General features: G+C 43.2%; 1 protein-coding gene across 3 annotated transcripts in view; it reads left to right on the top strand.

Annotated features, from left to right (window-relative positions):
* ATF2 (activating transcription factor 2) overlaps positions 1-14,946 on the top strand; it is a 176,891-nt gene that overhangs the window by 94,600 nt on the left and 67,345 nt on the right. For all 3 annotated transcript variants that reach the window (XM_077448059.1, XM_077448060.1, XM_077448058.1), the window contains 2 exons: positions 6,455-6,604; positions 12,066-12,272. In XM_077448059.1, the coding sequence (XP_077304185.1) occupies positions 6,455-6,604; positions 12,066-12,272 (357 nt within the window). The remainder of the gene's footprint in view (positions 1-6,454; positions 6,605-12,065; positions 12,273-14,946) is intronic.

Below are 14,946 nucleotides of genomic sequence, written 5' to 3'. Positions count from 1 at the left end.
TGAAAAATCAAAGGAGCTGGACTGAAAATTGAAGGTCTAAACAATGGCTGCGTCCAATCAAATGCAGTCACTTTTCAGGTATTCTGACAGCTGCTGGTGTCAGTTCTCAGAATTAATAGTAGCAGTGGGAGATTCTTCCAATCCTGCTATATAGTGTGGATAGAGGAATATTTTAGATTTTCTTTTAATTCGACTCGCAGGCTGGACGAAAATACTCCAACCATGTAGATCTATTCGAGCAGAACTGTATGTTCTCAATGTACAGTTCACTTATACAGGTTTATATTTATTTGTGTCATGCTGATTTATGTCAGTCCCACCAGATGTGTTTGTGGCAATATAATTTTGTAAATGGAGAATGAAGAAAATAAGTGCCATTCTTTAGACTAATCTAGCCATTGTTCTCTTCTGGCAGCTTTTTGTTTTGTATTAAACTGTACATACAGTTTGGTAAGCACCATTAACCCTCAACTGCTCCCAAAAGAACCAGCAACATATTGCTCTAGAGGGGTGTAAAGATTAAGCAAATCGCATTGTGTACATTTATTTCATTTAACAAATCTAGAGGGGAATAAACAGTATCCTTGTTTTTGCCCTACAGTGCTAAGTCACACCTAATCAGTTAGTTTAAACTGTGTGAGACTGTGACATATTGCTCATGTCTGTGAGACCATACGGTATATGCTGTGTGTTCTGGGCACATGAGGAGATGATGAGATATCATGGCTCTGCTTGCCTTGCATGAGATTGCTGTCTCACTCTGCAGTCATTCTTCACAATAATGATATTTATGTATTTTAGACTGCCTTGTATATATAGCATCCAGATATTTTTTTATTTTATTTTGCTCATAAACTACTACTGAACGAATGTCTATGTAGAAACTGGCCTGCTGCAGATACACAGGAATGATGGCACCCTTATGGGCATTCTCTACCTTTTTCAGGGCTTACAAAGTGTAAACCACAATGTAGACCAGTTTCAGGATACCAGTGGTTGGTATCCTGCAACCTAGTGTGACCATAAATATGCAACTACACACAAAAGGATACTAGACTCCAGTTTTCACTTTCAATAAGGTTACAGAGAGTCACATTTTCATATCATTCACCTTTGATTGGTTTGCAATAAAATGAAAATGTTCATAGAAGGCCAGATGCTTGTCTTTATTAATAGTGAATTAAACCAGGATAGTGACCAATGTAGAGCGGGTGTGTGATCCACAGTACACTCTCTGCAAGTAGAAGAAAAAGAGAAAGTAGGATGGATAGCAAAGGAAGGAACAAGAGAAAAGAGATATACCTGGGGACAGGTCATGGGGGAGCAAGGAGAGGTCAAACAGGGGGGTGAAGGCTCCAGAATCTCCTTTGTCCCTACTGATGTGGATGCTTATAAAGAAGTATAGCTATAGTCGGAAGTGATGCATGGTCTATTGGAATGGATCCATTTGGACCACATATTAAGACATTTCTTATGGGTATGCATGAGTATGCTTGAGGGTTTCTTATTCATAAAGGACAGATACATGTGTTGCTTGATATCCGTAAATAGTACAAATTGCTTCCTTCTGTGCTTTACCAATGGTTTGTTTGGCTGCCAACAGCACATATACGTAGTTACTTTAAATTGGGGTTTGAGATGTACATTCCAGTTTTATTGGAAAAAGATAGTTTAGTCAAATGAACAGAAAATGTGACGTAAAACAATAATGACGACTATAGGGAAGCTTGTGAAAACACATGCGCAGCAGTGAAAACTAACCAAAAGAAAAAATAACTGCATGCATATGGCAGGACAGGAGGGAAGTGTAATCAGGGATATCAGGTTGAGCAGAATCAGAGGGGAATGCAGAGAGGTGCTTAGTAGAGCTAGTAGGAGCTGATCCAGAAAGGGGTACAAATTCATAAAGGAACAGAGTAGTGCATGCACACAGCCAAAATGCTGAGGCCCTGCACATTAGGCCAGGTGGGGCAAAATAGTCTTAAAGTAGCCAGCATCACATGGCGACTAATTCTGCTGGTCAACGGGAGACACCCACTTGTGGACAAAGGATTGTAACACTTCAGTCCAGGAACCACAGTGTCACTTGTCGGTACCCTGGCTATTTTCCATGTTCTTAACATCCAGAAGGGGGTATTTATGGCAGTTTCTTGTATCTGTATCTAATTAGAGTATACAGTCCTCTAATTTTAGTGTCAACAGAAAGAAATTATTTACTGGGAAAATGATAGCCTTGTCTCTCTCTGTGGATGCTGTACTCAGCAGCAGTGCACATGCGCAACAGTAGCCACAATATAAGTAGGAGGGAACATAGCGAGTGTTAGGCCGCGTACACACGGGCGGACTGTTCGCCCAACCTTGTCCGCTGAACAGTGTTTGGGCGGACAGTCCGCCCGTGTGTGGGCTTTCAGCGGACAGTTTCAGCGGACAGTTGGACGGACAAAGTCTTTCGGAAATTCCGAAAAACTGTCCGCTGAAACTGTGTTTGAGCGAACAGTCCGCCCGTGTGTAGGCTACTTTCGAAATGAGCAAACTGTTCCCGCTCGGAAAGTCCGCCCATTTCGAGCGCGTGTACAGGTAGGCGGGGCCCGCGAAGGAGACTTCGCGGGCTCCGCCGCCTGGAATGGGCTTAAAGGGGAACCCCAACGCCGAAAAAAATCGGCGTGGGGGTTCCCCCAAAGTCCACACCAGACCCTTGTCCGAGCACGCTACCCGGCCGGCCAGGAAAGGGGGGCGAGCGAGCGCGCCCCCCCTCCTGAGCCGTACCAGGCCGCGTGCCCTCAACATGGGGGGTGCCTTGGGGAAGGGGGGGCCGCGCGGCCCCCCCACCCCAAAGCACCTTGTCCCCATGTTGATGAGGACAAGGGCCTCTTCCCGACAACCCTGGCCGTTGGTTGTCGGGGTCTGCGGGCGGGGGGCTTATCGGAATCCGGGAGCCCCCTTTAAGAAGGGGGCCCCCGGATACCGGCCCCCCACCCTATGTGAATGAGTATGGGGTACAATGTACCCCTACCCATTCACCTGTGAAATAAAGTACAAAAAAAAACACAACACAGGGAAAAAATATTTTATTGCACAGCTCCGGGGGTCTTCCGTCTTCGGGGGTCTTCTCGCCGGACTCCTCCGCTATCTGTGTGTAGCTCTTTTACTAGCGGAGGAGTCCGGCTTTCTTCCTCCCCGCCGCCGGCCTCTTCTCCCGACTTCGGGGGTCTTGTCCCCCTCTTCGGTTCTTCTGCCGGGCCACCGCGCCTTCTTGTAGCTCTTTTGCAGGCGGTGGCCCGGTCTTCTGTCGCCGCTGCCTTCCGTTCTTCTGTCGCCGCCTTCGGTTCTTCTGCCGGGCCACCGCGCCTTCTTGTAGCTCTTTTACAGGCGGTGGCCCGGTCTTCTGTCGTCGCTGTCGCCGTCGCCGCCTTCCGTTCTTGTTCTTCTTCTTGTTCTTCTTGTTCTTCTCCAGGAGATGTTGACACGTCGCTCTCTCCGGCCGGAATGCCAGAGCCGCGCTGTGCGGTCACTTATATAGTGACAATGGGGCGGTGTCACATGGTATATGTCACATGGGTTGGTCACATGGGTTGATGTCACATGGGGACTATGACATCGTAAGGGGGCGGGGTCACCATGTGACCAACCCATGTGACATATACCATGTGACACCGCCCCATTGTCACTATATAAGTGGCAGCGGAGCGTGTCCCTGGCATTCCGGCCGGAGAGCTCGTCGAGTCAACATCTCCTGGAGAAGAAGAAGAAGAACAAGAAGAAGAACAAGAACGGAAGGCGGCGGCGGCGGCGGCGGCGGCGACGACAGCGGCGACAGAAGACCGGGCCACCGCCTGTAAAAGAGCTACAAGAAGGCGCGGTGGCCCGGCAGAAGAACCGAAGAGGGGGACAAGACCCCCGAAGTCGGGAGAAGAGGCCGGCGGCGGGGAGGAAGAAAGCCGGACTCCTCCGCTAGCAAAAGAGCTACACACAGATAGCGGAGGAGTCCGGCGAGAAGACCCCCGAAGACGGAAGACCCCCGGAGCTGTGCAATAAAATATTTTTTCCCTGTGTTGTGTTTTTTTTTGTACTTTATTTCACAGGTGAATGGGTAGGGGTACATTGTACCCCATACTCATTCACATAGGGTGGGGGGCCGGTATCCGGGGGCCCCCTTCTTAAAGGGGGCTCCCGGATTCCGATAAGCCCCCCGCCCGCAGACCCCGACAACCAACGGCCAGGGTTGTCGGGAAGAGGCCCTTGTCCTCATCAACATGGGGACAAGGTGCTTTGGGGTGGGGGGGCCGCGCGGCCCCCCCTTCCCCAAGGCACCCCCCATGTTGAGGGCACGCGGCCTGGTACGGCTCAGGAGGGGGGGCGCGCTCGCTCGCCCCCCTTTCCTGGCCGGCCGGGTAGCGTGCTCGGACAAGGGTCTGGTGTGGACTTTGGGGGAACCCCCACGCCGATTTTTTTCGGCGTTGGGGTTCCCCTTTAAGCCCATTCCAGGCGGCGGAGCCCGCGACATCTCCTTCGCGGGCCCCGCCTACCTGTACACGCGCTCGAAATGGGCGGATTTGCCTCCGCCTTACGTGGGCGAGTCCGTTCATTTCAAAAGTTGAGCGGACTGTTTGGCAAACAGTTCGCTGAAACAGTCCGCTCGTGTGTGGGCAAGTCCGCTCATGCAAATTTTGAGCGGACTGTTTGCCGAAACTGTTTGACGAACAAGGTTGGGCAAACAGTCCGCGCGTGTGTACGCGGCCTTAGAGCCCTTAAAGTGCTACTAAACACAGTAATATGAAAATAGTTAATCTTTTTACATTAAAATACTGCCACTATATACCCTTTTGACTGATCTGTATGCCACGGTCTTGTGAGAAACTGCAGGGTTTGCCTGAGTGCTGAGTGTTCAGGTAGGAGGAGGTTTCCACTACAGCCTGTTTCCTCATGCTGTTATGGGAGGTGGATCATCCATCAATCAAGATGTGACATTACACCCACTGTGTTCTTTTTTAGCTTCTGGGCATAAGGGAGGGACTGGGCTGTCATTTAGGATCTGTGTACATGCCTACATGTGTAATGTCATTGTGTGACCTGAAAAGCTCAGCTCAACATGGAAATATTCTTTCTGGCAACAGAGACCAAACTGAGCATGTGCAGGGGGACCACTCTGTGTATTATCTGGCCTTACCCGGAGAGACCCTGCAGGAGGGGGAGGATCTGTGCATATAGGATCAAAGAGCCTTTTTACACAAATGCACAGGATTAACCCCTTAAAGTGATTGTAAAGGCTCACTTTTAAACAACAAATAAATAACAAACATGTTATACTTGCCTCCTCGGTGCAGTTGGTTTTGCACAGAGCAGCCCAGATCCTCCTCTTCTCGGGTCCCTCTTTGCTGCTGCTAGTCCCTCCCTCCTTTTGAGTGCCCCCTCAGCCAGCTTTTGTAGGATGATTTATTTCATCTATGTGTATCACCTGAGGTTAGTCCCTTCAGTGGGTATATGTAAGGGTTTACAACAATTTTACATATCACACAGACAAATCAATAGAAGGGACCACAAACAGGGATTATTTTTTCTCGTCTTAGGTTTGGTATATATTTTATCTTCCCATAATAAGATTTACTAATCTTAATACATACTACATTTACAAATTTGCAGTTGTTTTTTCCATGCAGCCATCAGCAGTCCTGCCCTCCTTAAAATGCTTTGTAGAGCTACATATACTAATTGTAGGAGATGGTGTATTGTGATCGTGTGTGTGTATGGCAGTTATTCACTTGGCCTTCAGTTTCTGGTATCATAGAAAGATGTGGTTGCCCTAATTGCCATTGGATGATGGACATTAGAGATCCTGTGGGAAGTTGTTCATTGTACACGTACCTGTACTAGAATAACTTGAACTTAATGACCATTTAGAAAATTAATGTGTCTTCCTAACTCAGGAAAACCTACATGTCAGCTAATAGGAATAATGAGATAAAGGTCACAGAGAAATAACCCCATATCTCTAGTGAGAGTGTCTTAATAAAGAAGAAGACCTCTGGCTTATGGTGAAAAAAATGTTCCCAGCCTTTCTTAAACCTTGACATCAGCACAGTATGAATGTTATATGTATTATCCATATACAAATATTGACTGTTTTAAGTGCATGCACTCATGGACTTGTGCATTTGCTGGGTATTTTATTTATTAACAAGAACCAATCGTTGTAATCACAATTAAAAAAAAACCTGTAAAAAAATTAATTATTATGTATGTAGAATGTAGAAATGCATTAAATCTCCCTGTTTTTGGTGTGCATGGGCACTCTGTACTAGTGGCAGCCAGTGTGGTACTGTAATATGTAATACTGCCCTTCTCCCTCCCAGCAGTTCTTATGCAGTGCAGTTTTATTATATTTGATTGAAATGTTGTATTTAAAATATAATTGACTTTGGGTTCCATTGGTTATTAATTTGTGTTTTTTCTTTAGAGATTAAAAGCTGCTTTAACCCAGCAGCATCCTCAGGTAACGAATGGTGAAACCACCAAGGGACAGAGTAGCGGAGTAGCAAAAATCCAGGCAGAAGAAGCCCATCCACAGTCCCTACAGCAGCCTGCCACTTCAACTACTGAAACACCGGTAAGTGTGAGTGTTATAGTACTGTGTGTATGTATAATGGGATGAGTAGCATTTTAGACTAGCTTATTCAGCTTGTATTTCCTCACAGATTATCAGTAAAACAATGTATGTCTTCAGTGACGTTTAATGGTAAGTTATAGGTTTATGAAAAAAATATTTTTGACACAGCTTTATATATTTTTTCCAAATAATTTTTATTGAAAACTTTTTGAAAGTTTACAAAAAACACACAAAATTTATACATGTAAATCCAGGTACATAAAGACTTCCAGCTGCAACAATATGTATATTCACATCGCAAGGTATCCATACCAAGCAGAAAAAACAGACATAATAAAGTACACCTGCTTCACATTGACATGATATCTGGGTATGGAAGATTTCAGTAGTGTAAAGGCCTACGACATGTAGACAGTCAATCAACTGAACAGAAGAAGAAAAAATATACAATTCTCCATATGCACATAAAGGTACATAATGAGCGATATATTATACTCCTCATTACTAACCTATACCACTTCACACAGTCCTATGTGGTTGATATACTAATATAAATGAGCCCAGGTATGCCCCAGAAGATCATCCAGCACCCCCCAGATCAACATTATAATAACCTAAGAGAGACGAGATAGTGGGGCTAAGCCCGGTACCGCTAAAGCCCGGTACCGCTAAGAACTTATTTGGGTTATCCCTACGCTGATTGATCTGCCGCTTCTTTTAGTAGAGTAGTATGAACTTGTGATCGGCAGTCATCAAATGTGGGGGGACCAGGAAATAACCATTTCATAGCAATTGTTTTACGAGCTATAATCAGTAGTTTTTATTATAGATGTTCTGACTTAAGGTAGGAACTATTCTTCATCAAAGTCACCAAGAAGATATATTGCAGGAACTAAGTATAATTGTATCTGGTAAGCTCTGTTAATTGTAGCTGCAGGTGTCCGCTAGTAATAGACCAATTTACGGCACCTCCACAGCATGTGAAGGAAGTCAGCTGGGGATCCCTGACAACATGGACACTCTGGGGAGTTTCTACAACCCCACTGAATCTATTTAGGTAGGGTTTGTAAAACCCTGTGAATAATAAATCACTGAGATAACGACACCAAAATCACTTTTTCTAAAATATTTTGCCAGGAGTCATCAGATATAGTTCTCAAATCCTTAACCCACCTACCTTGGTCCGGTAGTTTTAAATGAACTAGGAAATAACTCAAAAGCTGTTTCTATAAAGAGGAAATAAGGTCTTTCTTATCAGAGATTATTGCAAGGGAGGTTATCAATGGCATTGTTTGCGCTTATTTTCCGAGATTGTGTGGCCAGTGCATGCCTCAATTGAAGATATTTGAAAAACAGGGTGGTTGGTAAGTGGTAGGTAAACAGGGTGGTAGGTAAGTGCTTGGAGGTCCTGATAAGAGTGTATAATATTTTGGTTATGTATCTGATACATGAACCTTATGCCTTTGGCCTAACAATATCCATACCCCTCTAGCTTTACATTTTTACATTTGCTGTACAATGCTTTCATAATCATATTTCACCAAGGAACATTTTACCTGGTCTGCCACCTATTATACCTACCACTTTATTTTAGGCTGTGCTCCAGTCAGTTGTATTAGTAAGTATCAGACATAGAAAGGACTACCACAGAATGGTTTTGGGAGGATTTTTGTTATTAAATCAAGAATAGAATATGATTGCGAGTCGAGAATGTAGGCATAGTAAGGAACAAAGAAAATTGTTTATGCTTATTGTTCTTTTAAAATGTCAGTTTCCAAAATGACAAAAGAATATTAAAGATTATTAATGCCTAACTCTAGGCACAACAAAAAATTTGCCAAATGCCATACTGAAAATGACTGTCACGTTCAGGGTGCTATACCTGTTTTAGACCTTCCCAATAGCAATCCCACAATACTTTTTAAAAACATTGCACAGTGAGTTTATTCCACTTCATAAGGGCCAGTTCCTGTCTACGTTTCTCATATACTTAGCTTATTATGCCTAAAGTGTCGGGGGATAGCACACCCTGACCACTTAAAAACTTACAGGGCAATGCACCAATCCAGGGGGGTAGTCTAGTTTAGACATTATGAGTTCAAGCAATGCATATTGTTTCAACAATCTTGTCCTGATATCCTTCTATGCTACTTACTCTGGGTCTGACCGGAATTTATCTCAGATCTCAGGAGTCACCCCCTTATAAACCCAACATTCCAGGTCCTTTCAACGGCTTGTGGACCAACTAGCCACATTCTGGATAACTCTCTTGTCTTGCCACAATGCTAGGAAACCCAGAGTTTCCAACAGGCGTGCCAGACACCTCCTGAAGTATGAAACTTATAGACTTGGAGGCTTTCTCTGTTCTTCTGGCCCAAATTCCCACACCGCTCTCTAACAGGTATTTGATCCTCCTCTGGATATGATATTTGTATGAACACGGACTCATCCATTCATTTTAAGCACCACAGTTGTTTAATAATGGTCCTCCCCTGGGCCCAGAAGCCTTGAAATTTGTCACCCATCCAAAATTATGAAGAAGCGTGTTCACTGCTTTCCTGCACTGCCAGCAGAGGTTGAATGACTAAGAGAACATTTTACATAGGACTGACAGAACTTTGTACCATTTGGTCAGGACCTTATAACCCAGTTCCTGGAATTTATTGCTATTGCTTAGTATTGTACAAGGTAAAGGCTATCCGTCCTTTGGGCAGGAGACAATGGAGTCTCTAGGTCCCTCTCCCATTTTAGCAAGAATGTGGGCATAAAACTCTCTGATGGCTAAATAAACAGTTTATATGTGGTCTGGACCGTATGGGAAGATGGGCCAGCGGCCACAAAGAGACGCTCAAAGGACGATTCTGGACTCAACGATGGAGAACAGATAATGGCGCATTTGTTGAAAGCGCCACATATCCAGAGGAGGATGTAAATTATAGCACTGGTGGATAGGGACTTTAAAGGTGCAATATTCTAAGTCGAGTATAATGTATAAAATATTCTTTTATTTTTGAACAACAAAAACAAAAATTATTAGAATGTACAGGAGCACGAAAATGCAATACAATACATACTGTGTTATAAATGATGCAGCGTGGTGGTATTTCCCAACATTTCGCCCCTTTATCGGGCTTCCTCGGGGGATGCTGTACGTTTGTACACTTAAATGCTTTATAATAGACAACAATAAAATATTTCAAATTAGTTGAAAGAGATATACTTAGTTATACATTCATCATTTATAATTATGCAAAGGGGAGACGTTTTTGTCCACTAAACAGTACTAGGACTGGGAAAAGAAGTATGCAATCCAACTTGCCTGCATGTTACTGTAGAGGAAATAGATATGTTATACTATCTGTGTAATCTTGAATGGGAATTTTGGTGTATTTTGGTCTTTCCTGTGCCTGTATATCTGTAGTATATTGGTGCATTTGGACTTGCTACCCTGTCATGATGAAAAACTTTTAAATAAAGACTTTAACAAAATATAAATAAATAAACCAATGGAGTCGGGCTGGGCCTGAGAATAGGTACACATCTTACTTACCCAGGCTAGTCAGAATAGGTGTTAATCCCAAGATTAAAAATTTAATATTTTGCAGCTTTCCAATCTTTGGAAGTGGTAGCTGCATGAGTTTTTTTCATTCTGTTTTCACCTAGTGATCTGGTCAGTAACACACCTCCATTATCAGAGTTCCCCCTGGATGAATGAGCACAGGGGGTACACCAGACAGCAGCATTGACAGTCTGGGGGTAGGGTAGTGTTAAATGGACTAGCAGATTTAAATAAAGCCAGACTCCAACTCACACTCACATAACCAGTTCCAGCAAATAGTGATTTCCTTTTAGAATAAAGGTTTTACATGAATGAATAAAGCTGATCATTCTAAGCACCCATGTCAGTGTTAAATGGTTTGTATCATCCCAGCAAACTTATACGTTCAAAGGAGGGCTTGTTCTTTTTAAAAATAACAGACTTACTGGCTGGATCTCCAGATGAAAATAAAGGAAAGAAAACCTAAAAAGGTTTAACTTAAACGTAACGATTGGTAAGCTGCAGTAAAATAAATGTTTGCTTTTGGTTTAATACTGCTTTAGGAGGGGGGAGAGAGCGGAAATGTCTTCCCTATAACAGCCAGTAGCAATAATTGCATTTAAAATCCAGCAGGCTGGTTGTACCAAAGTTGATCGATCAATCAATATGGATACATTCAGCCTGCCCATACATGGTTTGATTCTTGGCCAGCTAGTGCTGATGGCTGGCTATGGCTATGGCCGACTTTAGATTCACATGTCCCTGTATTTAGAATATATTTATTTAGCTCGTAGTTGAGCTTTAAAAAAACAATATACATTAACCTCCCTGGCGGTATGATTATTTCTGATTTTAGGTGCTGAAAGCGGTACAATTATTTTGCATGGAAATTTGGCGTTTTATATTGTAGGCCTGCAATTCTTAGGAATAACTCTCTTAAATCTGTTTCGAACAAGAGTCCAGTAGACATCCCGGGTATAATAAAGTTTATAATATAATAAATAACTATAAATAATGATAACAAATAATAATAAAAATGATTCAATAATGTAATCAAATCCAAAAACACTGAAATTTGCTAATTTGCAGAATTGTCGCTGTCATTAGATTTAGTGTTTGATGACAGAACTCCCCACAAATCACTATCGTTCAATTGTGCAAGTGATTCTAATTTATTATCGCTGTTTTCTAGCTGGTCTAAAATCACTTTTGACATAAAGGGACACTTTTTGGTTGCTATGGACAATCTCCAAATTCCAGGCAGAAAAAAAACAGTTTTTATAATATAAAAGTGCATGCAGGGCACACACAGCGGGGGGACATCACTGGATCCAGGGGACAAGTTAAGTAAGTCTCCCTGTATCCAGCGATGCGATCCCGAGTCTGGCTCGGGATTACCGCTCGTGGTACTGAAATTCCAGCCCGAGCCAGACTCTGGATTACCGCCAGGGAGGTTAATAACACTATTTATCTCAACTGGATATCCATTACTTTACCTTTTATGTCTAAAATAAATTGAAAAGATTTTGCATTCCTTTAATATCTGGATTTTGTTCTTTAGTTTAATATATGGATATCATATTTCCTTTGAGAGTTTCTAAATTATTTTTCTAAGTAGTTACAGTACATGTTGTTTGGATGTATTGGAACAATTGCGATTCATATGTGTTGTTGTTGCTTTATGGTGTCTGAAATGGCACATGCTGCTTTTCAGCAATGAAAAAGCGATCGTATACTTCTGTTCCGTGTACTTCCTCTGCATTTACTGAACAGAAGGCTGTTCTGGGAGATTACTTCACCAGCTGTTGTAGGACTTGTTTAAAGTTTCCTTCTCTCTTTACAGCGTCTCAGTCAGTTTGCTGTTTGGATAAGTTTTCGATACAGATCAGTGAGAGATCAACTACTTTGCCCTTGTTTTTCTAGGCTTCTCCAGCTCCCCCTGCACCACAAACACAAAGCACAGGGGGGCGCCGGAGAAAAGCAGCAAGTGATGACCCAGATGAGAAGAGGAGGAAATTTTTAGAACGGAACCGTGCAGCCGCTTCCAGGTGCAGGCAGAAGAGGAAAGTGTGGGTGCAGTCCTTGGAAAAGAAAGCAGAGGACCTAGGTTCATTTAATGTACAACTACAGGTAACTGACTTCTATAAAAGTGCTTCAGGCAGTAGCATAACTTGTGAGCCCAAATGATGAGACAATATCATGTATGCAGTGTGATGAGAGTGACGAATATTTCCACACTGGTTGTCTATGGCACGCAGCTATGATGATGTAGCGCAATAGTGGGAACAGGGACATTCAAATATCTTGTATGAGGAAATATTTGGATTGCTTGGCTGTTCTTTAATCTTATAAGACCTGCACGTTTCTAAATTATGGTCAGATTTGTAAAAATAGACCGATCAGCCATAACTTTATGACCACCCACCTAAAAATGAGTAGGTCCCCTATTGCCACCAAAACAGCTCTGACTCATCAAGACATGGACTTCACTAGACTTCTGAAGGTATGCTGTGGTATCTGGCACCAAGCTGTGAGTAGCAGATCCTTTAACTGCTGTAAGTTGAGAGGTGGGGCCTGCAGGGATTGGACTTGTTTTTCCAGCATATACCAAAGATGCTCGATTGGTTTGAGATCTGGAGACTTTGGGAGCCAAGTCAACACCTCAAACTCATTGTAATGTTCCTCAAGCCATTCTTGAACTATTTTTGCAGTGTGGCAGGGTGCATTATCCTGCTGAAAGTGGCCGCTGCTATCAGGGAATACCATTTCCATGAAGGGGTGTACTTAGTCAGCAACAATATTTAGGTAGGTGATACGTGTCAAGAGAACATTGCCCAAAGCATCACACTGCCTCCATCAGTTTGCCTTCTTCTCTTGCATAAGTAAGCAATTCACATGCACCTGGCTATCCTCCTAATGTAAAAAAAATTCAATATGATTCATCAGACCAGAGAAGCTTCTTACATTGCTCTGTAATTCATTTCCAGCTACTCAGCCCCATACACAGCAGACTGTGATACCCATTTTTTCTGCATTTAGCACATCCACTTTAGGGACAGCATGTTTACTTGCTGCCTTATCTAGCCCACTAACTTTCACATGTCATTGTAACGAGATAATCAATGTTATTTACATCTCCTGTCAGTGGTCATAAAGTTATGGCTGATCAGTGTAGGTACTAGTAATAAATTCCTCAGTTCTATGCTCCCTAATCCTACCTCCAATAATAACTGAATAAAAAGAAACTCAAATGATCATATGACAATAACACCAAAGCTGTTGTATTTAAATATCAGAAGTGCATATGTTTAGCTGTGTAATGGCTAAATAGCAATTTTCCCATCTATATAGTGAAACAAATACAAAGTGTTTAACCATAAATTATAACAATTTAACAACAAAGTGTACATTTTTTTGTAATGTTTAGCCCCTGTTTAAACCGGCGGCTTTAAAATTGTGCTGAAGTAGCGCGATTTCAAGCCCACTTTCGGTGTGAACTGGGGCTTAGGCCGATGACATATGGGCGACTCTGCTGATAGCAATTCTGCAATTGACAAAATGTCAAAATCAACAGTGGCAGGATCGCTAAGAGGCCTTGGCTCTGAAGAAGAGGGTATAACCCCTGAAATGTGTATGCCGATTGGATCCAGGGTACATCCTCCCAAGCCCTAGTTGCTAAGTGGTCTTTTGCAACTACATTTTACTAATCCACTTTGTTATACCATCTGTAAGTAGATGCATGTTCTTCTTTTTATCAATAAGTGTTTTTTGAGGTAATGCACTAGGCTGGTGCACCCTCTTTTTTTGTGTTTTCTTTAGTTTAATGTTGGGGGGGCCCCCCAGTCCTGAGAGGGCAGTAAAGCGTGGTGCTTTTGTATCTGCAGCCAGGATATGGATGTGTAGGAAGATCTTGTGGTAGACCACCATCCTCATGTGCAGGAGGTGTACTGTTGATCGCTAGAAGGCTGCCAATGTAGCTGAGGCAGTCAGATGTCGCTACCTTGTGTGTTCTGGTGGGGTGGGAGAAAGGCCCCTTCTCAGATCGCAGAGGCACAGTGGGGAGATTGACGTACTAACTACGCTTAGTTAGTATGATTATCTCTCAGTTTTTTTTATTTTTATTCAGCCAGCTGGATTGAGCGAGCAAGTTTGTGTACTCTGCCTTAGGCAGGAATAACCCGTCCCGCACCTCATTAGAGTAAAAAGAGAGCGCAAGTTCAGGTAAAGTTGAGTTTGATGCCGCGTACACATGACCGGACTTTCCAGCAGACTAGGTCTGACGGGATCAGTCCGTCGGACAATCCGATCGTGTGTGGGCTAGTCTGATCATTTTTCAAAAAAAAAATCAAATCTATGCGGGGGACCCAATTCTAACAGATTAAAATCAGGAAACCATTCGTCTGTGTGCTAGTGTGATGGACCAAATATGACGCAAGGGCAGCTATTGGCTGTTAAACTTCCTTGTTTAGTCCCCTTCACGTCTTCACGTTCAAAACGAACAGACTTGGTCCGTTCGTGTGTGGCCAAGTCCGTTCGTTCAGAAAGTCCTTAGGGAATCTGCCGAAAGTCCATCAGGAAGAGCGTTGGACCTAGTCTGACGGAAAGTCTGGTCTTGTGTAAGTGGCATGAGAGTCGCCTGAGCTCATCTCTACTGTCCACCTTGTCTTGTCCTATTGACCCTCTTGTTCTCGTGTCAAAGGGATAAAAAGTGGTTGGAAATCTCTACCTGGTCTCAATAGTTAACTTAATAGCTGCTTTAAAGCATAAAGCTAAACTTAAACCTTACCTTTGGCCTTGCACCTCT

This window comes from Lithobates pipiens, unplaced genomic scaffold (genome assembly GCF_037356315.1).
Source record: "Lithobates pipiens isolate NorthernLeopardFrog02 unplaced genomic scaffold, aLitPip1_a1.2 Scaffold_22, whole genome shotgun sequence".
Lineage (NCBI taxonomy): Eukaryota > Metazoa > Chordata > Amphibia > Anura > Ranidae > Lithobates > Lithobates pipiens.
Note: the sequence above shows the minus strand (reverse complement) of the source record. Positions and strands in the feature narration are given on the sequence as shown.